At 52.0% G+C, this 20,097-nt stretch overlaps 2 protein-coding genes across 16 annotated transcripts in view; both read right to left on the bottom strand.

Annotated features, from left to right (window-relative positions):
• BCL2L11 (BCL2 like 11) overlaps nucleotides 1-6,757 on the bottom strand; it is a 71,045-nt gene extending 64,288 nt beyond the window's left edge. For 6 of the 14 annotated variants that reach the window (XR_006059557.1, XR_006059558.1, XM_012173883.5 and 3 more), the window contains exons 1-2: nucleotides 4,731-4,983; nucleotides 1,717-2,111 (exon numbers count right to left, since the gene is read on the bottom strand). Coding sequence is in view for 11 of the 14 variants with exons in the window: in XM_012173883.5 (XP_012029273.1) it covers nucleotides 1,717-2,098 (382 nt within the window). In the remaining 3 variants the exon portion in view is untranslated. Of the gene's footprint in view, nucleotides 1-1,716; nucleotides 2,112-3,085; nucleotides 3,315-4,730; nucleotides 4,984-6,650 lie in introns of those variants that run through there. The other 8 variants (XR_006059559.1, XM_027967120.3, XM_027967119.2 and 5 more) reach the window with 4 other exon arrangements.
• Nucleotides 6,651-20,097, bottom strand: part of ACOXL (acyl-CoA oxidase like) — a 372,099-nt gene continuing 358,652 nt past the window's right edge. The window contains exons 19-20 of one of the 2 annotated variants that reach the window (XR_006059556.1): nucleotides 7,233-8,156; nucleotides 6,651-6,832 (exon numbers count right to left, since the gene is read on the bottom strand). Coding sequence is in view for 1 of the 2 variants with exons in the window: in XM_042248150.1 (XP_042104084.1) it covers nucleotides 7,956-8,156 (201 nt within the window). In the remaining variant the exon portion in view is untranslated. Of the gene's footprint in view, nucleotides 8,157-20,097 lie in introns of both variants that reach the window. The other variant, XM_042248150.1, reaches the window with a different exon arrangement.

Below are 20,097 nucleotides of genomic sequence, written 5' to 3'. Positions count from 1 at the left end.
TTAGTAACTTATTATGTACCTATAAATGCTCCTACAGTCAAAAGCATTTTCAAGGGCAGAAAAACATGCGAACACCAAGACCTTCTAAGGCTGAAATGAACTCGGGAATAGCAATAACTAGAATAATAGTAAAACTTCCAGTTCCTTTCCCTAAGGAAGGGGTCCTAATAAAGCCACTCAGCATTCAGCAGGAGGTGAGCAGCAAACACATACAGCTGCTGGTGTTTTTGTCATCTGTCTGTCACTTCCCAGGTGTGCCCAACTTCTGAGGTTCTAATTTTGCAACGTGGGGACAGACCTGCACGGCTCATCCTACTGAAGATTTTATAGACAGAGCTCTGTGGTATTTGCAAAACTAAGATTTGTCATTGCGGTCCAGCAGTCACATGTCTACCCTGATGATTTCATTTTAATTAGCTTTTGACATGGTGTCACCTATGTTTTAAACAGAACCTATGCTGGATTTCTTAATCCTTATTGCTGCCAACCTACTTATATCTCAACACAGAAGAGCTAATCTGGATAAATGGCAAGTGAGATTCTGGTGAATCCTAATCAAGATAAGAACCTTTTCTACTACTGAAGAGCAATGATTTGAACCAACCCATGTACCCGCTGATTATTAAACCTTTTCCACTACTGAAGAACAGTGATTTGAACCAACCCAAGTACCCGCTGATTAGGGTGGCTAGAACTGCATATACTCAAAATCACATGCTGGAAGCTCAGCTGGTCAAATCAAGGCCACAGATGTTTTTATGTGGCTTGTACTGTGCTTTCAAAGTTCTAAATGAGTTACACAGTTTAATAAGCAGATTACAGACATCAAGCTCTGCATTCTCAGACTATCTGGCCTGGAGGCAAACCTCCAGGGGATCTTCCTCACCCAGGTATCAAACCTGGGTCTCCTGCACTGCCTTCAGATTCTTGACCATCCGAGCCACCAGGGAAGCCCCTTCACATAGGAAAACCTCCAGCTAGAGACCACGCAGCCGCACAGCTACACCTGGGGGCACCCAAATGGGCAAGGGCAAATGCTCTTCCAGCTGGCACGCGCTCCTTCCCTCGGTCAGGGCCCTCACCAAAGGGACTGCCTGACTTCTCTGGGCATCATGCTTGCCGCTCCTCCTTCAGACTCTAGACTGCCTTTAACCCCTGAAATAAACTTCCACAACCTAATCTTGTTAGTACTACGTCCAAACCCCTAACCCCTAGAAAACAAAAGAAGTCTAAAGAGAAATCTAAGTAGAAAACAAACTGTTTTCATGGTTCTATGATGGGAAGCCAGATATGAACTACTTCATCTTTATAAAAATATCATGTTTTAAAACGATGAGCTTCTCATCTCTTTCTCCACAGTTTGGGTTAGGTTCTCACGCTATCTGCCGTAACTGACTGTGGAGTCCCTTTCAAATGGAATGTCATTACTGAGCACATCTTAAGGTGCATCTTAAGCATGCAGCCGCTAAGACACTTTACGAAGGCACCGTGGGGTATGATACACGATACATACTCCCCAACAGGCGGATGCATGGACATCAACTCACTGCTGCCACAAAACGTAGCAACATGCTTTTTAAAATGTTGGCTGGATGTTTTACTTGACATGTGCTCCATTCCCAACAGAACATGGAACAAATCAGTAAAAGGAGTCTAAACAGGGGGCTGCTCTAAATGCACCCACGCATGCACAGTCGCCTCCCCGGTATTGCTTACCCATTGCACTGAGATAATGGTTGAAGGCCTGGCAAGGAGGGCTTGGGGTCTGTGTGGATTTGTCACAACTCATGGGTGCCGGGCTCCTGTCTGTGTCAAAAGAGAAATACCCGCTGGAGGACCGAGACAGCAAGGAGGATCTTCTCACGAAGATGAAGAGCGGGGATCTGGTAGCGAAAGGGCCGGGGCTGGCCGGTGGGGCCAGCGGGCCCTGCGGGCTGCCTTGGGGGCAGCGGTCCCCTTCTCCTTCAGGATTACCTTGCCGCTCTGTCTGTAAAGAGGTGGGGGCCCCTGGTCTGAGCTGAGGAGGCCTCTCGGCAGGCTGCAATTGTCCACCTTCTCTGTCACACTCAGAACTTACATCGGAAGGTTGCTTTGCCATTTGGTCTTTTTTTCTGCAAGGAAAATTAAAACTAGGATTATCTTAAGCAAAGTAACAATTACAACGAATACCTAACTGGGCAAACTTTCACCTCTTCATGACAAATTCTTAGAATTAACATCCAATACTTTAACATTGTTAGAGTCATTACTAATAGAGTAGTTCTCCATAAGACCTTCCAAAATAATAGAAATAACCTTAAAAATAAAGGTATCATTTTGGGGGTGGGGGGTGAAGTGGGGAGAGGGACGAAACTTCCAGCCACCAAACAAAACAGCAACAATGTCAATTACTCCTGGAACCGGTGCTGTAACACAGACACACGTTTTAGAAGAGGCTGCTTGTCTGAGATCTATTGACAAGTGTTCTTTGCCCAGGGCCCACTAGAATAAGTCAGAAACTCCCCGCGGGCTCTGATTTCCCCGGATCAGATACAACACTGGAGCCCAGGAGCGGGCGCAGATGCAGCGATTGCAGGCGGCTGGCCGCGTTCCCCACTCCGGCCCCATTGTTCTGCCGAAAGTGCTGAGGACAGCAAGTCTGGGGAAGGTTTGGCAAGGGCCGTCAGTCGTAGTAAGTGCGTCACAATAGAGTTTGTAACTCAGCGCGGCTCGGCTCGGCCCCGGCTCTCCGCCCGCCCGCAGTCCCTCCCGCTCCTGGTCCGCGCGCCCCTCCTCCCGCGGTGAGGGGCGGGCGGGGGCGCGGGCAGCGCGCCACACCGAACCCGACAGAACTTCTCCGAGGTACACCCGCGCTGTTGGGTGCACACCTCCGAATGGGAGGAAGGTCCCCCAAGCCGGCTCCTGGCGACCCCAGCCAAATCCATAAGTAACTCCGCACGCTGAGCGGCATTAGGGCGCGCGGCTCCCGCACCCCCGAAACCCTCCCTTTCTAAGGCAATTAGGCCGAAATTCACGTCCGCCCCTTCCCTTCCAAGTTGCGTCCGAGCCCGGGCCCCGCGGCGCCCAGCCCGCGCCCTTCGCCGACCTGGAACCCCCCGACAGTCCACACGAAGGCGGCGCGGGAAACAAAGCCCGAGACTCGCGCTCTGAGCTCCCCGGGCAGCGCAGAGCCTGCAAATCGCCGTCCGCCCGCCGCCGCCGCGCTCCGCCGGGCAGCCGAGGGCTCCGCGCGCCTCGCCTGTGGCCCGCGCTGCCCCGGCCGCAGCAGCCGGGAACATCCTCCGCCTCCTCCCGCTCCTCCCCTCGCGCACTGCGCCCGCCGCCGCCGGCACCGCCGACCTCCCCGCGCCGCCGGCGCCGGGTGCCCGCGCTCCCAATTGGCCCTCGCGCGGTCGCTCGGAGCCGCAGCCAATCGGTGGCGGCGGCGGGGGCGGCGCCTGCCAACAGGCCGCCGAAGGCGAGGCGATTGTTGACAAACTCGCCGCCGAACGCGGCTCGGGCCCTGACTGCGGCGGGAGCGGCGGCGGAGGTTTCCGGGGCCTCTGGGACCGGGGCTGCCCAGCCAAACCCGCCCCTCCCCTCCGTCAGTCCTGGCGCCGCGCCCGCCTCTGCAGCTCCCGCCGCCCCCAAGAGCCGGTCACCTGGAGACAAAACAGGACCCGCAGAGCCGGCCCCAGACTCCAGCCCCGGCCGCCGACCCCAGTGCAGGCCCGCTGGGGTGGGCACCCTAAAGGCCACCCTCTCCCCAGCCGAAGCCCCCATCCTCCTCCGACTTCCTCCCTCTTTCTCCCCATGCGCCACGGGACACGCACCAAATGGCCACCGACGCGCACATCCGCGACCACCGACAAGAAATATATCCACACCCCCATCGCCGGGGTCCAGTGGGCATTCCACTACCTGCGCCAACCCCGAGTAACAGGCCCCCGAGGGCACGGTGCAGCTAGCCAGCCAGCCAGGACTGCGAGTGGATCGAGCGGCGAGTGAGCACAGCCGAATCGCTAAGAGGATCGGGCCCCACGGGACCGGGCCGGTCCTACAGCCAGCGGCTCGTCCACCGCGTGCCCCGGCGGTCGGGGGAGGCCCTCTTGTCTCTGGTTGTCTGTGGATCTTGCGTCGGGCATCGTCCGCAGAGCGCCCGCAGACGGGGCAGGACCCCCAAAACGTCCCAGAGAGAGGACGAACGCAGCAGCAGCCCAAAACTTCGGCCTGAATGAGTAAAAAGAAAAGCCGAGTCCCGTCAGTTTAATCACCGTCGCTGTTCCATAAATCCTTCACAAGGAGCCTGCGTCCCCAAAAAAAGCCGAGACGCGAAACCGGCTGGTTATCTCGCGGCCGCTACTCAGGACCCGTCGGACCTGGCGGGTGGGCGAGACTTCACGGGCGGGCGGTCAGCCTGGTCCGGCGCGGCTGCCCCCAGCTCCCCAGTCAGCGCGGGGCGCACGCGCTGCCTCCCCCAGTCGGCCCGGAGAGGCTTCACCATCCCGGTGCGCCGCATCCCCGCCCGAGCCGTTAAGTGCTCGCAGCCTCAGTGCGGACGACCCTCCCCTGCCTGCGGCACGAACTCGACCCGCACCGGTGACCGCCTCCCACCCGACAACACGCGGGACGAGGACGCGCGCCTCTAACCGCACGTGCGCGGGAAGCGGGCTGGAGGTGGCGCCGTGCTGGCTCCCGCGGCAATCTTCCATCCGTACCCGGCCTGCTCCCCAGGACTCGAAAGTATTTACCTTGCGTTTCTCAGTTCGTGAATTAGGGTCAGACATTGGGGGGCGAGGGCCAGGGGAACGGCACCGAGGCGGTGGCACCGGCTGCGGCGGCGGCGGCGAGAGCGAGGCTAACCCAAGCAGCCTGAAACGGTGCTGGCCGCAGAGGGCAGGGTGCGCAGGGCGGTTGCGAGAATCCGAGGACCGCGGCGGCGACGGCGAAGTGGGACAGAGCGCTCCTGCAGGACCGAGACCTGGCGGCTGCTCGGAGCGAAGTGAAACCTGCGCGGCTCTGCTGCCCAGCTCAGGCTGGTGGCCCCAGGTCCGGGCCCAATCACCGTGGGCTCCGCCCCCGCTAAGTCCCGCCCGGCGCGCGGGCTGGCAAGCCCCGCCCCCGCGGCGCCGCGGCCGCCCGCGCGTGCAGGCTCGGACAGGTAAAGGAGGGGGCGTCCCCGCCGACTTCCCCGCTGCGCGCGCCGCCGGCCCTGCCCCTGCCGGGCGTGTTTACCCGGGAGACTTGGGCTACGGACTGCTCTGCGCGCCCCCATCCCCCATCCCAAAGTGCACTCTCTCCTCCCCACACCCTCCGCAATTCACTGGTGGCCAAGGCGTGCGAGTGGAACAGAGGGGGCGCTCCGGGCACACTCTGAGCCAGGCCCGGCCTCTGCCGCCCGCGGAAAGCCTCAAGAGGCGCCCCTGAGCCTTGGCTCTGCCTCGGGAGTTTCCCTTCTGAGCTGTCCTGGGGCAGGCGCCGAGACTGGGTGGGTCCTCGGGAACGCGCAGATCCAAGGGTGAGAGGGGTGTCTCTTTAGTTCTTCTCCCTTCCAGATGAGGGGGCTCCGCGCTGGACCCCCATCTGCCGACTGCGCATCTTCCTCTCTCTCGCCTAACGCGGTACTCTTAGGCGCCCTCTCTAAAGCCACCCCAAGCTGCATCCAGCTTTTCTACCGCGCCAAATCTCCCCTGGTAAGAGGTAAAGCCTGTAATGGGGAGATAAGAAAAGGACCCAGGGCGATCCCCGGATGCGTTTTTCCGCAGCCCCGCTGCGAGACTGGGAGTGAACGCTGAGCAGGTGGAATAGGGAAATGAAAAAATCTTTAAAGATCCTTTTAAGAAAAAAGGACTGGGAAGAGTCGTGGCCTCCAGATGGGAGATGGGATGGTGCCTCCACTTGGTTGGGTCCTCGAGAATTGCTGGGCTCTCAGAGAACCGTCCAGGAGTGGTCCCCTGGCGTGTTAAGGTCAGAGAAGGCAGCGCCGAGAGCCTCGGAGGGCTCGTAGAGAGCAGCAGGGAGAGCGCAATATACCCCTACTCCTCCTCCCTGCGGGTCCCCGTCCCCTTGTCTTTAGAATCCGAAGCCCCACTCCACTCCTTCCCCGGAAGACCAAAGTCTGTGAACGCCGTGGTCCGCACGCCTACGGCCCTTTCAATACGCATCCCGCATCCCTACCTCCGCCCTTCCCTGGGCTCCCCTAGTTTTGAGACGCCCGCAGCCGGAGTAGTGGAGGGCAAATCGGTTAGGAGATGGAACATCCCGCCGCGGGAGAGATCAGGCTAGATGGATTACAGACTCAATTTAGGGGCCTCCCTAGCCCGAACCCCAGATGAGTGCCTCGGTGCAGAGAAGCAAATCAGCGAGGAATGATCCCGCCGTCTAGCCACCTTGGCCAGTTTTTATGTTTTATAAGCAAATGCGGAACATGAACAGCACAGCCCCAGGTTTGTTTTCTCAGCGCATCCTCCCGCGAGTCCTGAGCGAGGTGAAGGAGGCCGAGGGGCTGGAGGACGCGCCCCGGGCTCCACCCCGGGATTTCGCTGCAGGAGGGAAAGGACGCGCGCGGGTGTCCGCAGCTTGGAACTGCCATCAGTGGCTAACAGGTGGCGGCCGCAGGCAAACTCTGCGCCTTAACCTCCTATCGCGGCACTCGGGGAAAAGAGACCAACCTTCTGTGCCCGCGAGGAGCCCCAAACCCGCTGCGCGCCCGAGTGCTCCGCGCTCTCCGTGGGGTTGGACGATGAAGACAGGGACCGGAAAAGAACCACACAGAAGAAACCCCGATGGTTGTTTTTTGCTTCTGTGCAGCTCCGCCGCCCCCGCGTCGTCTGCTCTGGTGACCCTGTGAACACTTAAAAAAAAAAAAAAAAAAAGGAGTCGGAGAAAGCAGCCGGCTACATGCTCTTATTTGGGCCACAAGCAGGCGGTCGGCTCGGAGGTGGCAGTTCGCGCAACCCAGACTGTGCTGAGGAGCTTCGACCAAGCGCCTGACGTCGGCGCTTCACGCCCTCTCCCGCAGAGCCCCAGCCTAGGGGAGGGCGGGTAGGTGCGAGGTCCTGGCTCCTGTCCTGTGGTCAGAAGCAGAGCGACGTCCCCTTCTGCCTCCTCCGCGAGATGTGGAGAGGGAAAACGGAGGGCATAGACTGAAAGCAAGAGTGAAGTCGGGCGACATCTATGGCCCTCATTGGAACCACAGGCGTGTCTCTCCAAGTCCCGAAACCAACTTAACTACAGTGGATCGCCTCGCTCACCTCCCCGTGCTCGGCAAGCTGCGGGAACCTTCCCGGCGCCTTATTTCATGACGAAACTGTATCTCTGTCTGTGCTCTTCTCAAGGACACATTACACTTTAATATGGTAAAAATGTTTCCGAGCTTCGTCTGGCGGTCGGTCCGGAAGCTGCCAGCCTGGAGGGACACGCCCGGGTTCATGCTTTGCCCAGAGCAGGACTCCAGGTTCACACTCCCCTCTCCCGGCTCGAGTGTTTCCTCGCAGGGCGCACCCCTCCCCCACCCCCCCGGGGTGGGGGCTGGGAAAGCGTCACTTGCTGAATTGAACCTTTGCCTACAGGCGTTTCATTTTTAGACGTTTATTTTTCCTCCAGCACCACAGTCTTCCCAAATCACTGGGAACCTGAATCACCACTAGCAGCGAGAGGCCTTGGATGGCAACCGGCTCTGCAGCGCGCCCAAAGGAAAGCCCACTCGGTGTAGTGCCCTAGGCGGCAGAGGGCATGGCCCGGCGAGTAGGGGTTACTTGGGGAGGATAAAAGGCCGCGTTCCGGATCGGAAATGGGGCTGCCGCCTCCCAACAGCCTAGTGGCCTGGCCAGCCTCAGCAGGAACCCCATTCCATGACCGAAATCCCTGAGGGCCGCGGCGCAGCGCGTGCCAGCCGGCCTCGGGCCCCAGCTCCAGGCGTCTGAGAAGCATTCTGGCAGCTGCGGGCGGGCCACCACCCTGGCCGCCCCACCCGCTTACAGCTTGGCTCCCAGCTTGGGCCACGGAGACCGCGCTCTTTCCCCAGCCAGGGAATGCTGTGGTGCTGGGTACAAACCCCAGGCGGCCTTCGGGTTGGCGATTCCAGCGATCGGTGCGTGGAGGGAGGCGTGTGAGATGTTAAAGGCAGAGATCACCGTTAGGGCATCACCCTTCACTGAGTTGCACAAATGGAGCAACTGCAAAAGACAGCACAGGGGAACGGGTCAGATGTTGGCTCACTCCGCCAGCCGCTTTACGCCCACCGCAAGCACCGCACACCCAGCAGTCGCTGACGCTAGTTTCCCTTCCGATTTCCTGGGACCCAGGAGGGTAGAGGCTGTTGGTCACCGTCACAAGCCTTCTTCATCTTAGAAATTCCTAGCTGTTGACACTTAGTCTGGCAGAAGCAAGCTTATTCCTCGAAGGCGTGGGTGTGGGCTCCAAATTAGCTGGGGGCTGGAGACCAACACCTAGAGAATCCCCCTTTCCAGCCTCCATTCCCCTTACCCCATCTCTCCTCCGGTCCTTTCCCTTTCCCTTTCCCTCCACTCTACCTCTGGAGTGACTGGGGTGCCACCCTCTGGCACACAGAGGCAACTGAAGAGCAAGAGCATCAGAAAAAGGTGAACCAGTGGAGGAGACTTCCCGCTATTCCACAATGACCAGCACCTCCCACCCCTGGCTGGCAGAGACCACAGTTCCTGAAACATCTGCACAGCGGAGCTGGGGGACCAAGGCCAGGCATTGGTACCTTTGCGCACCTCCCACCCCCGCTGCCGTGCAGGAAATATACCTGCGCAGGAAATAAAACACAAAGGAACCCCACTGACACCCTTGTGTCCTGACAAAAGTTGGAAGGCACAGATAAGCTTTTCCTGCAGAAGAGAAAGGGAAATGCAGGCCAGGGATTTTGAAGGAGCTGCACTGAGTGTATTTTTATTTCATTTCCCATGGTTTAGGTGCCAGGAAAAAAAAAAAAAAAAGCTCTTAAACATAATAGATTGTTTTCCTAAACCTTGACAAGAGCAGGGCAGAAGAACTACTTTCCTTTCCCGCTTACTAGCTACACAATTTACTCCTCCATTTTTCAAGTTTTCATCCAGCCATAAATTTCTTTCGCTCACTAAATTACAGGCAGCCCCCAGGTTTTCATGGTTTATTTTTATGGTTTTTAAAACATCACTTATACCAACCCCACCTTTGCCCTCATGGTGGCGGTCATCGCTGAGTTACGCTAATGCTGTTAAGATGACAGTTCTTTGCAGTAGTTCAAAATGCCACTTCAGGTGTTCAGAGACAATTGGAGTGGGCTCCCCAAGGGGGGATGGGGAGTAGGTGGGGAAAGAACATGAGTTTTAATAGTCTAGCAAGCCATCTTCCCTTAAAACTTGCTCTATTACATCAGTATTTTCTAATGAAAACCTTCATTCTTTACACACTGTGGTTAAGCATCATCAAATCAGTACTGAAAAGACTTTGATCACATTCACAAGGTACACTATGATGAACTTTCACTGACCAAGATTTCAAAGTCTGTAATTAATACTCTTGACAAATCCCTGACTAATCTGTCAACTCTGTATCTGCCCACACAGTTCAAAACCATGAGATGGTGTGCAAGTCCCTAAAGCTTCCACACATTGTAGTATCATTACTGGAGACAAATTTTCCTTTCGGTTAGCATTATGAACCTCAACCAATTCTGTAGTGTATTCTACAATAGGGAAAATTCAATTATTCCAATGAATATTGCTTGGAAGAGAATATGGGTTTGGTTTGTCTGATGCCAATCACAGAACAAGGATCCAGAGGTAGAAATTATAAGAGGCAGATTTCTTTTCTTTCTTTTTTGGATAGGTGTCGGTATGTGTACACTTAGTCATGTCCAATTCTTTGCAACCCCATGGACTGTAGCCCACCAGGCTTCTCTGTCCATGGAATTCTCCAAGCAAGAATACTGGAGGGGGTTGCCATTTCCGTCTCCAGGGGATCTTCCAGACCCAGGGATGAAACCTGTGTCTCCTGCATTACAGGTGGATTCTCTATATTAGCCCCACTAAGAGAGCCAAAAAGTGGATTTACTTAGAGAGAAATGCACTCCACCGAGTGTGGGCCATCTCAGGAGGCTAGAGGATGGGAAGGAAGGTGTGGTTAGTTCTTAGGGACTAGGTAATTTCATAGGCCAATGAGTGGAAGGGTTAGTCCAACTATTACAGGGGAAGGGGGCAGGGATTTCTAGGAATTGGTCCCCCGCCCACTTTTTGGTCTTTGATGGTTGGCCTCAGGAGTGTCATGGTGCTGGTGGGTGTGTCATTTAGCTTGTTGATGTATTTCAAAGAACCTGTACTGACGCTTCCCTGATGGCTTAGTGGGTCCTCAGTGCAGGAAACACTGGAGACAAAGGTGTGATCCCTGGGTTGGGAAGATCCCCGTGAGGAAGAAATGGCAACCCACTCCAGTATTCTTGCCTGGAGAATCCCATGGACAGAGGAGCCTGGCGAGCTACAGTCCACTGAATCACATAGAAGCAGATATGACTGAGCGCCTGAGCACGAACACAAAATAGCCCTCCTCCTTTCTTTCTCCATTTGTCACAGACTGCAACACAAACCCCAAATGACAAGGGTTCAGATGGAAGGATCAAGCAGCATTCCTGTTTGACTCTGATCCCAGGTACCCTCCTACCTCTGGGAGGGATGATAATGATAATGCTCATTCTTCCACTTACAAAGTGTGTACTGTAGTCCCCAGCTGTGTTGAGGACATTCTGTGCTCTAGAGTAGGGGTGCACACTGCAGAGACAGGCTCCAACATCGCGGCGCTACAGTGTGGTTTTAGACACTTTTTACAAATACAATTCTTCATATAACGTAAGCAGTAGCTAATATAGCATTGATTTTTCTTGGGCTTCCCTGCTGGCTCAGTGGTAAAGAATCAACCCAAAATGCAGGAGACATTGGTTCCATCCCTGGTTTGGGAAGATACCCTGGAGAAGGCTATGGCAACCCACTCCAGTATTCTTGTCTGGGAAATCCCATGAACAGAGGAGGTGGGCAGGCTATAGTCCATGGGTCACAAGAGTGTCAGACACAATTTAGCAACTAAACAACAGTAACAACAGCATTTTCATATTACTGTTGCTGCTGCTGCTAAGTCGCTTCAGTCGTGTCCGACTCTGTGTGACCCCATAGAAGGCAGCTGACCAGGCTCCCCCGTCCCTGGGATTCTCCAGGTAAGGACACTGGAGTGGGTTATCATTTCCTTCTCCAATGCATAAAAGTGAAAAGTGAAAGTGAAGTAGCTCAGTTGTCTCCGACTCTTAGCGACCCCATGGACTGAAGCCCACCAGGCTCCTCCGTCCATGGGATTTTCCAGGCAAGAGTACTGGAGTGGGTTGCCATTGCCTTCTCCGATACTTCTATACCATAAGTATAAAATGATATATATTGTAACTTCTTTTCCCCCACTCTGTCCTGCCAGTGAGCCAACGGTGCTGGACAGAGTACCTCGAGTCCATTCATCTCTTTGTAAGGAGTGTTGACCAGGTTTTGGAAAAACATCAATGGGGAAGTGCCCTTAAATATAAGAGAATATGGACAAGTTATAAATTCTTGCAGAAATTTTTTAAAAGGACAGGCCAAAAGCAGGGGAAGTATTGGTCTAAAAATAAGAACATAAAATCTGGGACTTCCTTGGTGGTCCAGTGGCCAACTAGATCCCATAAGCTGCAACTAAGAGTTCTACTGCAACAAAATGTAAAAAGAAAAAGAAAAAAAAAAAAAAGAACGGAAGATGCATTGAAGTATCGGGTGAGGAGGATTGGAAATATCTACTTTAAAGAAAGAGGAAGCACTCCATAATGGAGGGACAGTATGTGGATATGTGAATATGGGTATTGGAGGTGGGGTTGATAACGTTGATTTTTGCTTTCCACCCCTACCTGGTTGCAGTGGATTAGTTTTTTTTCTCTCTCTGACTCAACTTGCATTTTTTTTTTTTTATTCCAGCTGGGAGAGCAGGATGGCCTAGGATGGGCAGTGACTAAGCTTTATAGTCTTCTAAACAAACTGTATTTTCTATGGTATTGGTGTTAATTATAGAACAGATGCCCAAGTTTCAAAGTACCCAGTGCACTTACAGTAGCACCCAGCTATTCCTGAGACTCTCTGCAGGTTTGCCTGCCTCTTCCCATATCCCCGTCTCTGTTCCCAGTACCAGATGACCTCAAACTGTTCTCTGTGTAAAGTCCCTTATCCCAACTTGAAATGTCCATTAATTAGCCAATTTCTTGCTTGGGCTCCATGATAGAGCCTTTTCCTCCTTGAAAATAGAGCCCTTAAAGCTGGGCTGCCTTGTGACTTGCTTTGACCAATAGAATGTGGAGAAAGTGACGCTGTGTGTTTCAGAGCCTGGGTTTCAAGAAGGCTTCCAACTTCTACTCTCCCTCGGGACCCTGAGACCCCTTGCTGTGCAGAGGCCCAGCCCAGCTTGTCAGAGGATGAGTGGTCACATGGGGGAAGAGCCAGACCCACAGCTAGACATGTGAGTGAGGCCATCTCAGACCCCTCAGTCCTATTAAACTTGGATTGCAGTTATCATACCAAAGGCTAGCTCAAGAATTATGCTAGAACCCAGGTTGCCTACCCAGAGAATTGCAAAGAATAAATAACTTTTATTTCATGACACCAAGTTTTAGAGATGTATATTACACAGCAATAGGCAACTGAAACAAAAAATTTAATTCAACTTTCCATCCACTGGGGTTATCTTCAGCTTCACTTCTACCTTCTTACTTTAGTTATCTGAGGACAATTTTATAATTATACAAAGTAGTTGACAGGTGTAGCACTAAAGAGCCTCTTGATGAAGGTGAAAGAGGATATTGAAAAAAAGCTGGCTTACAACAACATTCAAAAAATTAAGATCATGGCATCCAGCCCCATCACTTCATGGCAAATAGAAGGGGAAAAAGGGGAAACAGTGACAGATTTTATTTTCTTGGGCTCCAGAATCAATGTGGACAGTGACTGTAGCCACGAAATTAAAAGATGCTTTCTCCTTGGAAAGAAAGCTATGACAAACCCAGACATTGTATTAAAAGCAGAGACATCACTTTACCGACAAAGGTCCACATAGTCAAAGCTATGGATTTTCCAGTAGTCGTGTACAGATGTAAGAGTTGGACCATAAAGAAGGTACTTTTGAACTGTGGTGTTGTAGAAGACTCTTGAGAGTCCCTTGGACAGCAAGGAGAACAAACCAGTCAATCCTAAAGGCAATCAACCCTGAATATTCACTGGAAGGACTGATGCTGAAGCTGAAGCTCCAATACTTTGGCCACCTGATGTGAAGAACTGACTCATTTGAAAAGATCCGGATGCTGGGATTGAGGGTAGGAAGAGAAGGGATGACAGAGGATGAGATGGTTGGATGGCATCATCAACTCCATGGACATGAGTTTGCGCAAACTCCAAGAGATAGTGAAGAACAGGGAAGCCTGTTGTACTGCAGTCCTTGGGGTTCCAAAGAGTCAGACATGACTTAGTGACTGAACGACAATAGGTGTAGCTGATAGGTTTAATGGAAAGATAGACCATCAGTCCTGAAAGAATAAAGCTAAATGAGCATCCAGTGGTAGGGTATGTGGGAGAGAATTTGAATAGCAGGCTGGAGATCTCACTGCAGGCCACCATCCAGCCCACTTCCCTAGTGTAGTTTAGAAGGCAAATCACCAGAACCTGCCTTAAAACCATCCTCCACTCCTTCAGCTTCTCTGTGAGGGGTTTCTGTTGTTGTTGTTTTAGTCGATAAGTCATGTTCGACTCTTTCGCGACCCCATGGACTGTAGCCTGCCAGGCTCCTCTGTCCATGGGATTTCCCAGGGTATCTTTGCAACCTAGGGATCAAACCTACGTCTCCTGCATTGGCAGGTGGATTCTTAAACCACTGAGTCACCAGGAAAGCCGAACCTCCAACAAAAATCCTCAGTACAAGCCAAGTGTCCGGGATGGGGAAAAAAGAAAGTATTTGCAACCAGCAATCCCAAGTCTTGTAACTGCTTAAGTTCTCCTGGGCCATCAGTCAAGGGAAATGGATGGGGCCTGCTCAGGCCGAACCAGAAGCAGCTGGTATGATGGATGGGTGCTTCTTTATCACCTTACTTCAGCAGGAATGTAGGATTTCCTGACTCCCAGAGCTGTTTTAAACAAGGATGGCCCAGGACATCCCCATGTGGTCCAGCGGTTCAGACCTCACCTTCCAATGCAGGAGGTGCAGGTTCGATCCATGGTTGGGAAGCTAAGATCCCACAGGCCTCATGGTCTAAAAAACTAAATACAAAACAGAAGCAATATTGCAACAAATTCAATGAAAACTTTGGCCCACATCAAGAAATCTTAAAAAAAAAAAAAAACAACCATTTAAAAAGAACAAAAGAACAAGAATGGCCAGGAGGCGATCATCTCCAAGGCCTGGAGTCTGTCTGTTCTAGAATGTGGATGGGAGGACGGAGCGAGGTAATTATGTGAAGGTCACAGTGTAAGGTGCAAAAGGCAGGAAAGCAGAAACTTGTCAACTGTTTATCCCCAAAATGCCATCGTCAAGGCCTCTAAAGGTTTCTAAGAAACTTCTATCCAGGAAGTTTCAACGCAAACCTGTCCATTTACACATAAAGTCGGGGGCCGACATGACAGGATGTGAAATCAGGCGTGGGCACCTGGATGCATAACTTGCCGCTTCTATCCAGATGGATTGCTCTTTATTCTCTGATGCTCAATATTTCTCACTTGAAACCTCTCCTTAAAGAAGAGGGTCTATACATCAACACAGTGGTCTTTCATCCAAGGCATTGCCGGACTCCACCTGGGAGGTGATGGCAACTAGACAGTGACAACCTGGGAAACAGGCATAGAGACGCCTTCTCTTACGAGTCCCCTCTGTGAGATGTGTAAAGCCTTCATCCTGATGTGCGTGCGTAGGTGTGTGTGTGTGTGTGTGAAACAATATCAGGATGTATTGTTTCATTTCAGAGCAGGAACAACCTGCTCCAGATGGTTGTTGAAAATGTTAAATGAAACGGGGTATCAGCATACATCCCTCAGACACACTTCAAACATTTCTCATCAAAGGAAGGGTCAATTCATTTTTGTTGTCTGTCTTCATCACCCATGGAAAGTCATCCAGGCTTTCTCTGCTCTATTGATTTTTATCCTGGAATCTGGCGTGAGAACTGCCTCCACTATCCTCTGTAGTCCCTTCAATTCAGACTTCCATTATGTTCTCTAGATTTTTGCGGGGCTACCATAGTGGCTCAGACGGTAAAGAATCTGCCTGCAATGCAGGAGACCCAGGTTTGATCTCTGAGTTGGGAAGATCCCATGGAGAAAGGAATGGCAACCCACTCCAGTATTCTTGACTGGAGAATCCCATGGACAGAGGAGCCTGGCGGGCTACAGTCCACAGGGTCACAAAGAGTCAGACATGACCGAGCAAGTGACACACATAGATTCTCGCTGCCCAAAGTTACCTTCCGTGAGTATCTTTCAAAATAATTTTATTTATTACTTCTGGCTGTGCTAGGTCTTCGTTGCTGCATGGGCTTTTCTCTAGTTGTGGCGAGCGAGGACTCCTCTCTAGTTGCAGTGCACGGGCTTCTCACTGCGGTGCCTTCTCTTGTTGTGGAACATGGGCGCTAGGGCGTGTGGGCTCAGTAGTTGCTGTACGTGGGCTCAGTAGTTGCAGTACATGGGCTCAGTAGTTGTGGTATGCGGGCTCAGTAGTTGCAGTATGCGGGCTCAGTAGTTGCAGCTCCCAGGCTCAGTAGTTGCGGTACGCAGGCTCAGTAGTTGTGGCACGCGGCTCGGTAGTTGTGGTACACAGGCTCAGTAGTTGTGGTACGTGGGCTCAGTAGTTGCAGCTCCCGGGCTCAGTAGTTGCGGTACACAGGCTCAGTAGTTGCAGCTCCCAGGCTCGGTAGTTGCGGTACACGGGCTCAGTAGTTGCAGCTCCCGGGCTCAGTAGTTGCAGCTCCCAGGCTCCAGAGCATTGGCTCAGTAGTTGCAGCACAGGGCTTAGTTGCTCTGCATCATGCGGGATATTTTGGACTGGGGATTGAACCCATGTCTCCTGCATTGACAGGCTGATTCTTTACCACTGAGCCACCAGGGAAGTCCTGAGTACTCTTTTTTTTCCCCCGATCAGTCTTCTTCCCCAAAGTCTGGAATCACCCACCTGCTTCTCAGGTTAAGGGAAAATGACCAATTGTGAACTTGAATCCTTTAGCAGCACTCAGTATATTGAGTTCCCAAAACTATGATAGTTTCATCACGCACTATCCATGCACAGTCTGCATTTCCTTCTTGCACCAAGGAAGCGTATCCTGCCTCCCACCAGCTGCTGTCCACTCTCGGGAACTGGGCCACCTTCCCATTCTCCCTCTCCTGACACACCGCAGCTTGACCGGGTCTCTTCCAGGTCTCGTGCACTTAGCTACAGTGTTGTTGCTTCTGTAAAGCCATCCTCAAATACTTGCTATGTTAGTCGAGACAACCTGGACAGGTCATTTCATTTTGCCAACCCTCAGTTTCTGCATCTGTAGAAAGGGAATATTATCTGTCTCTCTCGGGGTTTTGTGAGGATTAAGTAATAAACATGTATATATTTATATCATAATAAAGCATTTAGCATGACTGGCTTTGTCACATAGAACATACTAGCTAGTTAATGATCCCCTCCATTTGCTTTTCTGTCACGTTCAATTTTCCTGAACACCTAGTTCTTAGCTGTATATTGATGTATGACTATTATATATATATGACTGTTGTATGTATATATATTCAGTTCACAATTTTCATTTGCTCTTCTTTACAAATTTGATTTCTTTGCTGCATTTTATGATGGCTGCTTTACAATCATCAAATAATTCTAATATCTCTGTCATCTCAGTGTTGGTATCTATCAACTATCCTCAAGGTCTTCCTTATTCTTGGTTTGATGACTGATTTTCAACGGAGACTTGGACGTTCTGGGGCATGACGTTGGGAGATTATGACGTTGGGAGATTCTGGTTCTTATTTCAATCTCTGGCTGGAACTGGTCTCCTCTGATGGTGGTTTGGCAGTGTCAGGCAGCAAAAGGTCGTTATCTTTCTATCAAACTCTTCTTCCAGAACTCACTCTTGGGTCGGTAACAAGACGTCAGAGCACAGGAGAAGTGCACAGCTGCTCTTGGCAGGTGATACGGCATCATTCTGGCTTCTGCTCTACTTGTCGAGGCCAAGCAATGGCTGCCCGCTGTGCTCTGAGACCCCCTCTGATTTGGGCTACCTGGAAGACTGCGGCCACGACCAGGGGGAGTTCCGCCCATCACCTTCGGAATGCCCCCTCCCCACGCCAAAGCTGACCTCAAGCAAAGGACAACCTGCTTTACAGAAGGATAGCAAACCCACTGGATACATATCCATCTTATTTTTAAACTATATTTTATTTTTCAGTTTATTTGTATTTATTTGGTAAAAACAGGGCTTCCCAGGTGGTGCTAGTTGTAAGTCTATGTGGGCATCTGACCCCCTGTTGCCTAGGAAATCAGGAGTGATGGGGTGGCAGGGAATTCTCTTATCAAAGTACACCAGGCAGCCAAAGTATAAAACAAGACTCCACCACTCTCTCAACCTGTGACCATGAGCAAATAACCTTTCCTGACCTATTACTTCACATGAAGTGACATCATGTGTGTGTCCTAAAGCTGATTTGCAAGAGTGTCCTTCTTGGTACCAGTCACTATAGCTGGTAAAAGCACAGAAATGGAAACTTCAAACCTTACCAAACCAAACCACAAATATACTTGTTATAACATAGCAATTACACGTACTTTTCAAAAGGAACGTCTAAGTAGCCAGCCTTTATCTTCCAAGGCATTGTTAGATATTGATGGGCTATTTGTGTAATTTTCTGCCCCCATTTTTTCCAATTGACTTGATTTTAGATTAACTAGAAAATGAATCAGACACTTTTAAAGAAGGGGAACCTTAAAACAATCAACAAATATTTTTAATCTAAAAGATAGGATAAGGAATAAGTCTGAAGCGACTGGTGAGATGAGGTCTCCCTATGTGGCTGTCATTCATAGTCTTCGCTGCTGTTTTGACATATAACAGATTCTGCCAGGAGTCTCTGGGCATCTGTGTCTGCCTCTAGCCTCTTCTACTATTCCACGCTTGCATTGTGCAATCCTAGTCCCCAGTGGACAAGTCACAGATCAGTACCCCCAGCCTTTGCCCAGGATTCACGTCTCCCACATAGTATCTGTGCTTCCCACACTCCATCCTAGATGGCTTAGCATGCAGAGATACAGAAGGAGTCACTTGGCTGCCTTGGTTTGGCAGCTTCCCTGCATCTCCAGCATCTTTATAACAACATTGTGCAGCGGCTCAGCTGTGTGACCTGGATGTTCTGTGCTCTGCTCCCTGGGACAGCCATTTCCTGAATACCCACCATGTGCCAGGAGACAGACGAGGTCTTTATATTAATGGTCTCCTTCAGTTCTCACAAAAACTCTATCAGGCACCAATCCATTTTACAAATGAGAAAACCAAGGCTTAAAGAGTCTAGGATCTGGCTCCAGATCATATACCTCATAACTGGGACAACTACGGTTTTCATCCAGAGCTTTCTGCTTCCACAGCTTCCAGTCTGCCTCTATCTCCCCCAATGTCTCCCATACCTCACTGTTTCCAGAGCCTGGAGGGCAGAGGTATTGCTCTGAGGAAATGCCTCCACCGTGGCAGCAAGCACAAGACCCGCGCTGCTTCTCTCTAAGTCAGAGCCCATGTTCCATATGTGTCCAACGTGGAGAGCACGGATCTGACCAGCCACACTGGCTCCGATTCCCCATGGGGACCAGGGCAGTAATGGTGAACCCGGGGCTCTGGGGTTTTGCCACTGCAGACACTGAGTTCAGAGCCAGCCACCATGACGTGAAAGGGCCAGGCTGATGATCTGGGGCTCTTCCCAAGAAGGACAGTGCTTCAGCTGTCCAGAAAACAAGCCGGTGAGACTCAGATACAAGGGTCTTCAAGAAACAACAGATTCTAATGGGACTCCCCTGGTTTTCCAGTGGCTAAAACGCCACGCTCCCAATGCAGGGGGCCTGGGTTCAATCCCTGGTCAGGGAACTACATGGCACACGCCAAAACCAAGAGTTCACACGCTGCAACTGAAGACCCTCCACATCGCAGCGAAGACTGAGGGTTCCGAGTATGGAGACCAGGACCCGGCACAACCAAATAAAACTAACCAAGAAAGAAATACATACACATACAAAGGAAGAACAGACTCTCCGAGGGAGGGCCACTTGCTCTGTGGATTCTCTTCTCGCACAGGCCTTCCTGCTTCTCTGGCCCACACCTGAAGCCACCAAACACAGTTCAGTCCCTTCAAAGAACAACAGTGCTCAGACGCTCAGTCGTGTCTGACTCTTTGCGACCCCGTGGACTGTAGTCCGCCAGGCTCCTCCGTCCATGGGGTTCTCCAGGCAAGAATACTGGAGTGGGTTGCCATTTCCTTCTCCGGGGGAGCTTCCCGACCCAGGGACTGAACATCTGGCATCGTCTGCATTGGCCGGGGGATTCTTTCCCACTGGCACCACCTGGGAGGCCAAGAGCGCATGCCATGAAGCAGCTGAGCCTCTGCACCGTGCTTCAGAGCCACGGCCCAGGAGCTGCAGCTGCTGAGCCCAGGTGCCGCAACTCATGCAGCTGGCGCGCCCGAGAGCCTGCGCGCTGTGATAACAGAAGCCGCTGCGACGCAAGGCCCGCACGCTGCAATGAAGAGCAGTCCCGGCTCACTGCAACAACAGAAAGCCCACGCGGCCATGAAGACCCAGCCCAGCCAAAAATAAATTAAAAGAGAAGAGTTCACTCCCTCTATAGGCAAACATTCTCTCAGGAGTCAGAGTGGTAGGCCTGTAACAGCTAATTTGCCACCTGAGCCCCAAATGCCAGGTTGGTGATCAACCTAAAGAGAGACATACCTGAAGCCTTTCCATGGAGCGTAATTGCGCAGTGTGCTGTGCTTCTAGCTCTGTCAATTGACCTAGGAAAGGGGAGCGCTGCTCCTGTTTCTAATGACCACTGGCCAGGTC

Source organism: Ovis aries, chromosome 3 (assembly GCF_016772045.2).
Source record: "Ovis aries strain OAR_USU_Benz2616 breed Rambouillet chromosome 3, ARS-UI_Ramb_v3.0, whole genome shotgun sequence".
Lineage (NCBI taxonomy): Eukaryota > Metazoa > Chordata > Mammalia > Artiodactyla > Bovidae > Ovis > Ovis aries.
This window is presented reverse-complemented; position numbering and strand designations above follow the sequence as displayed.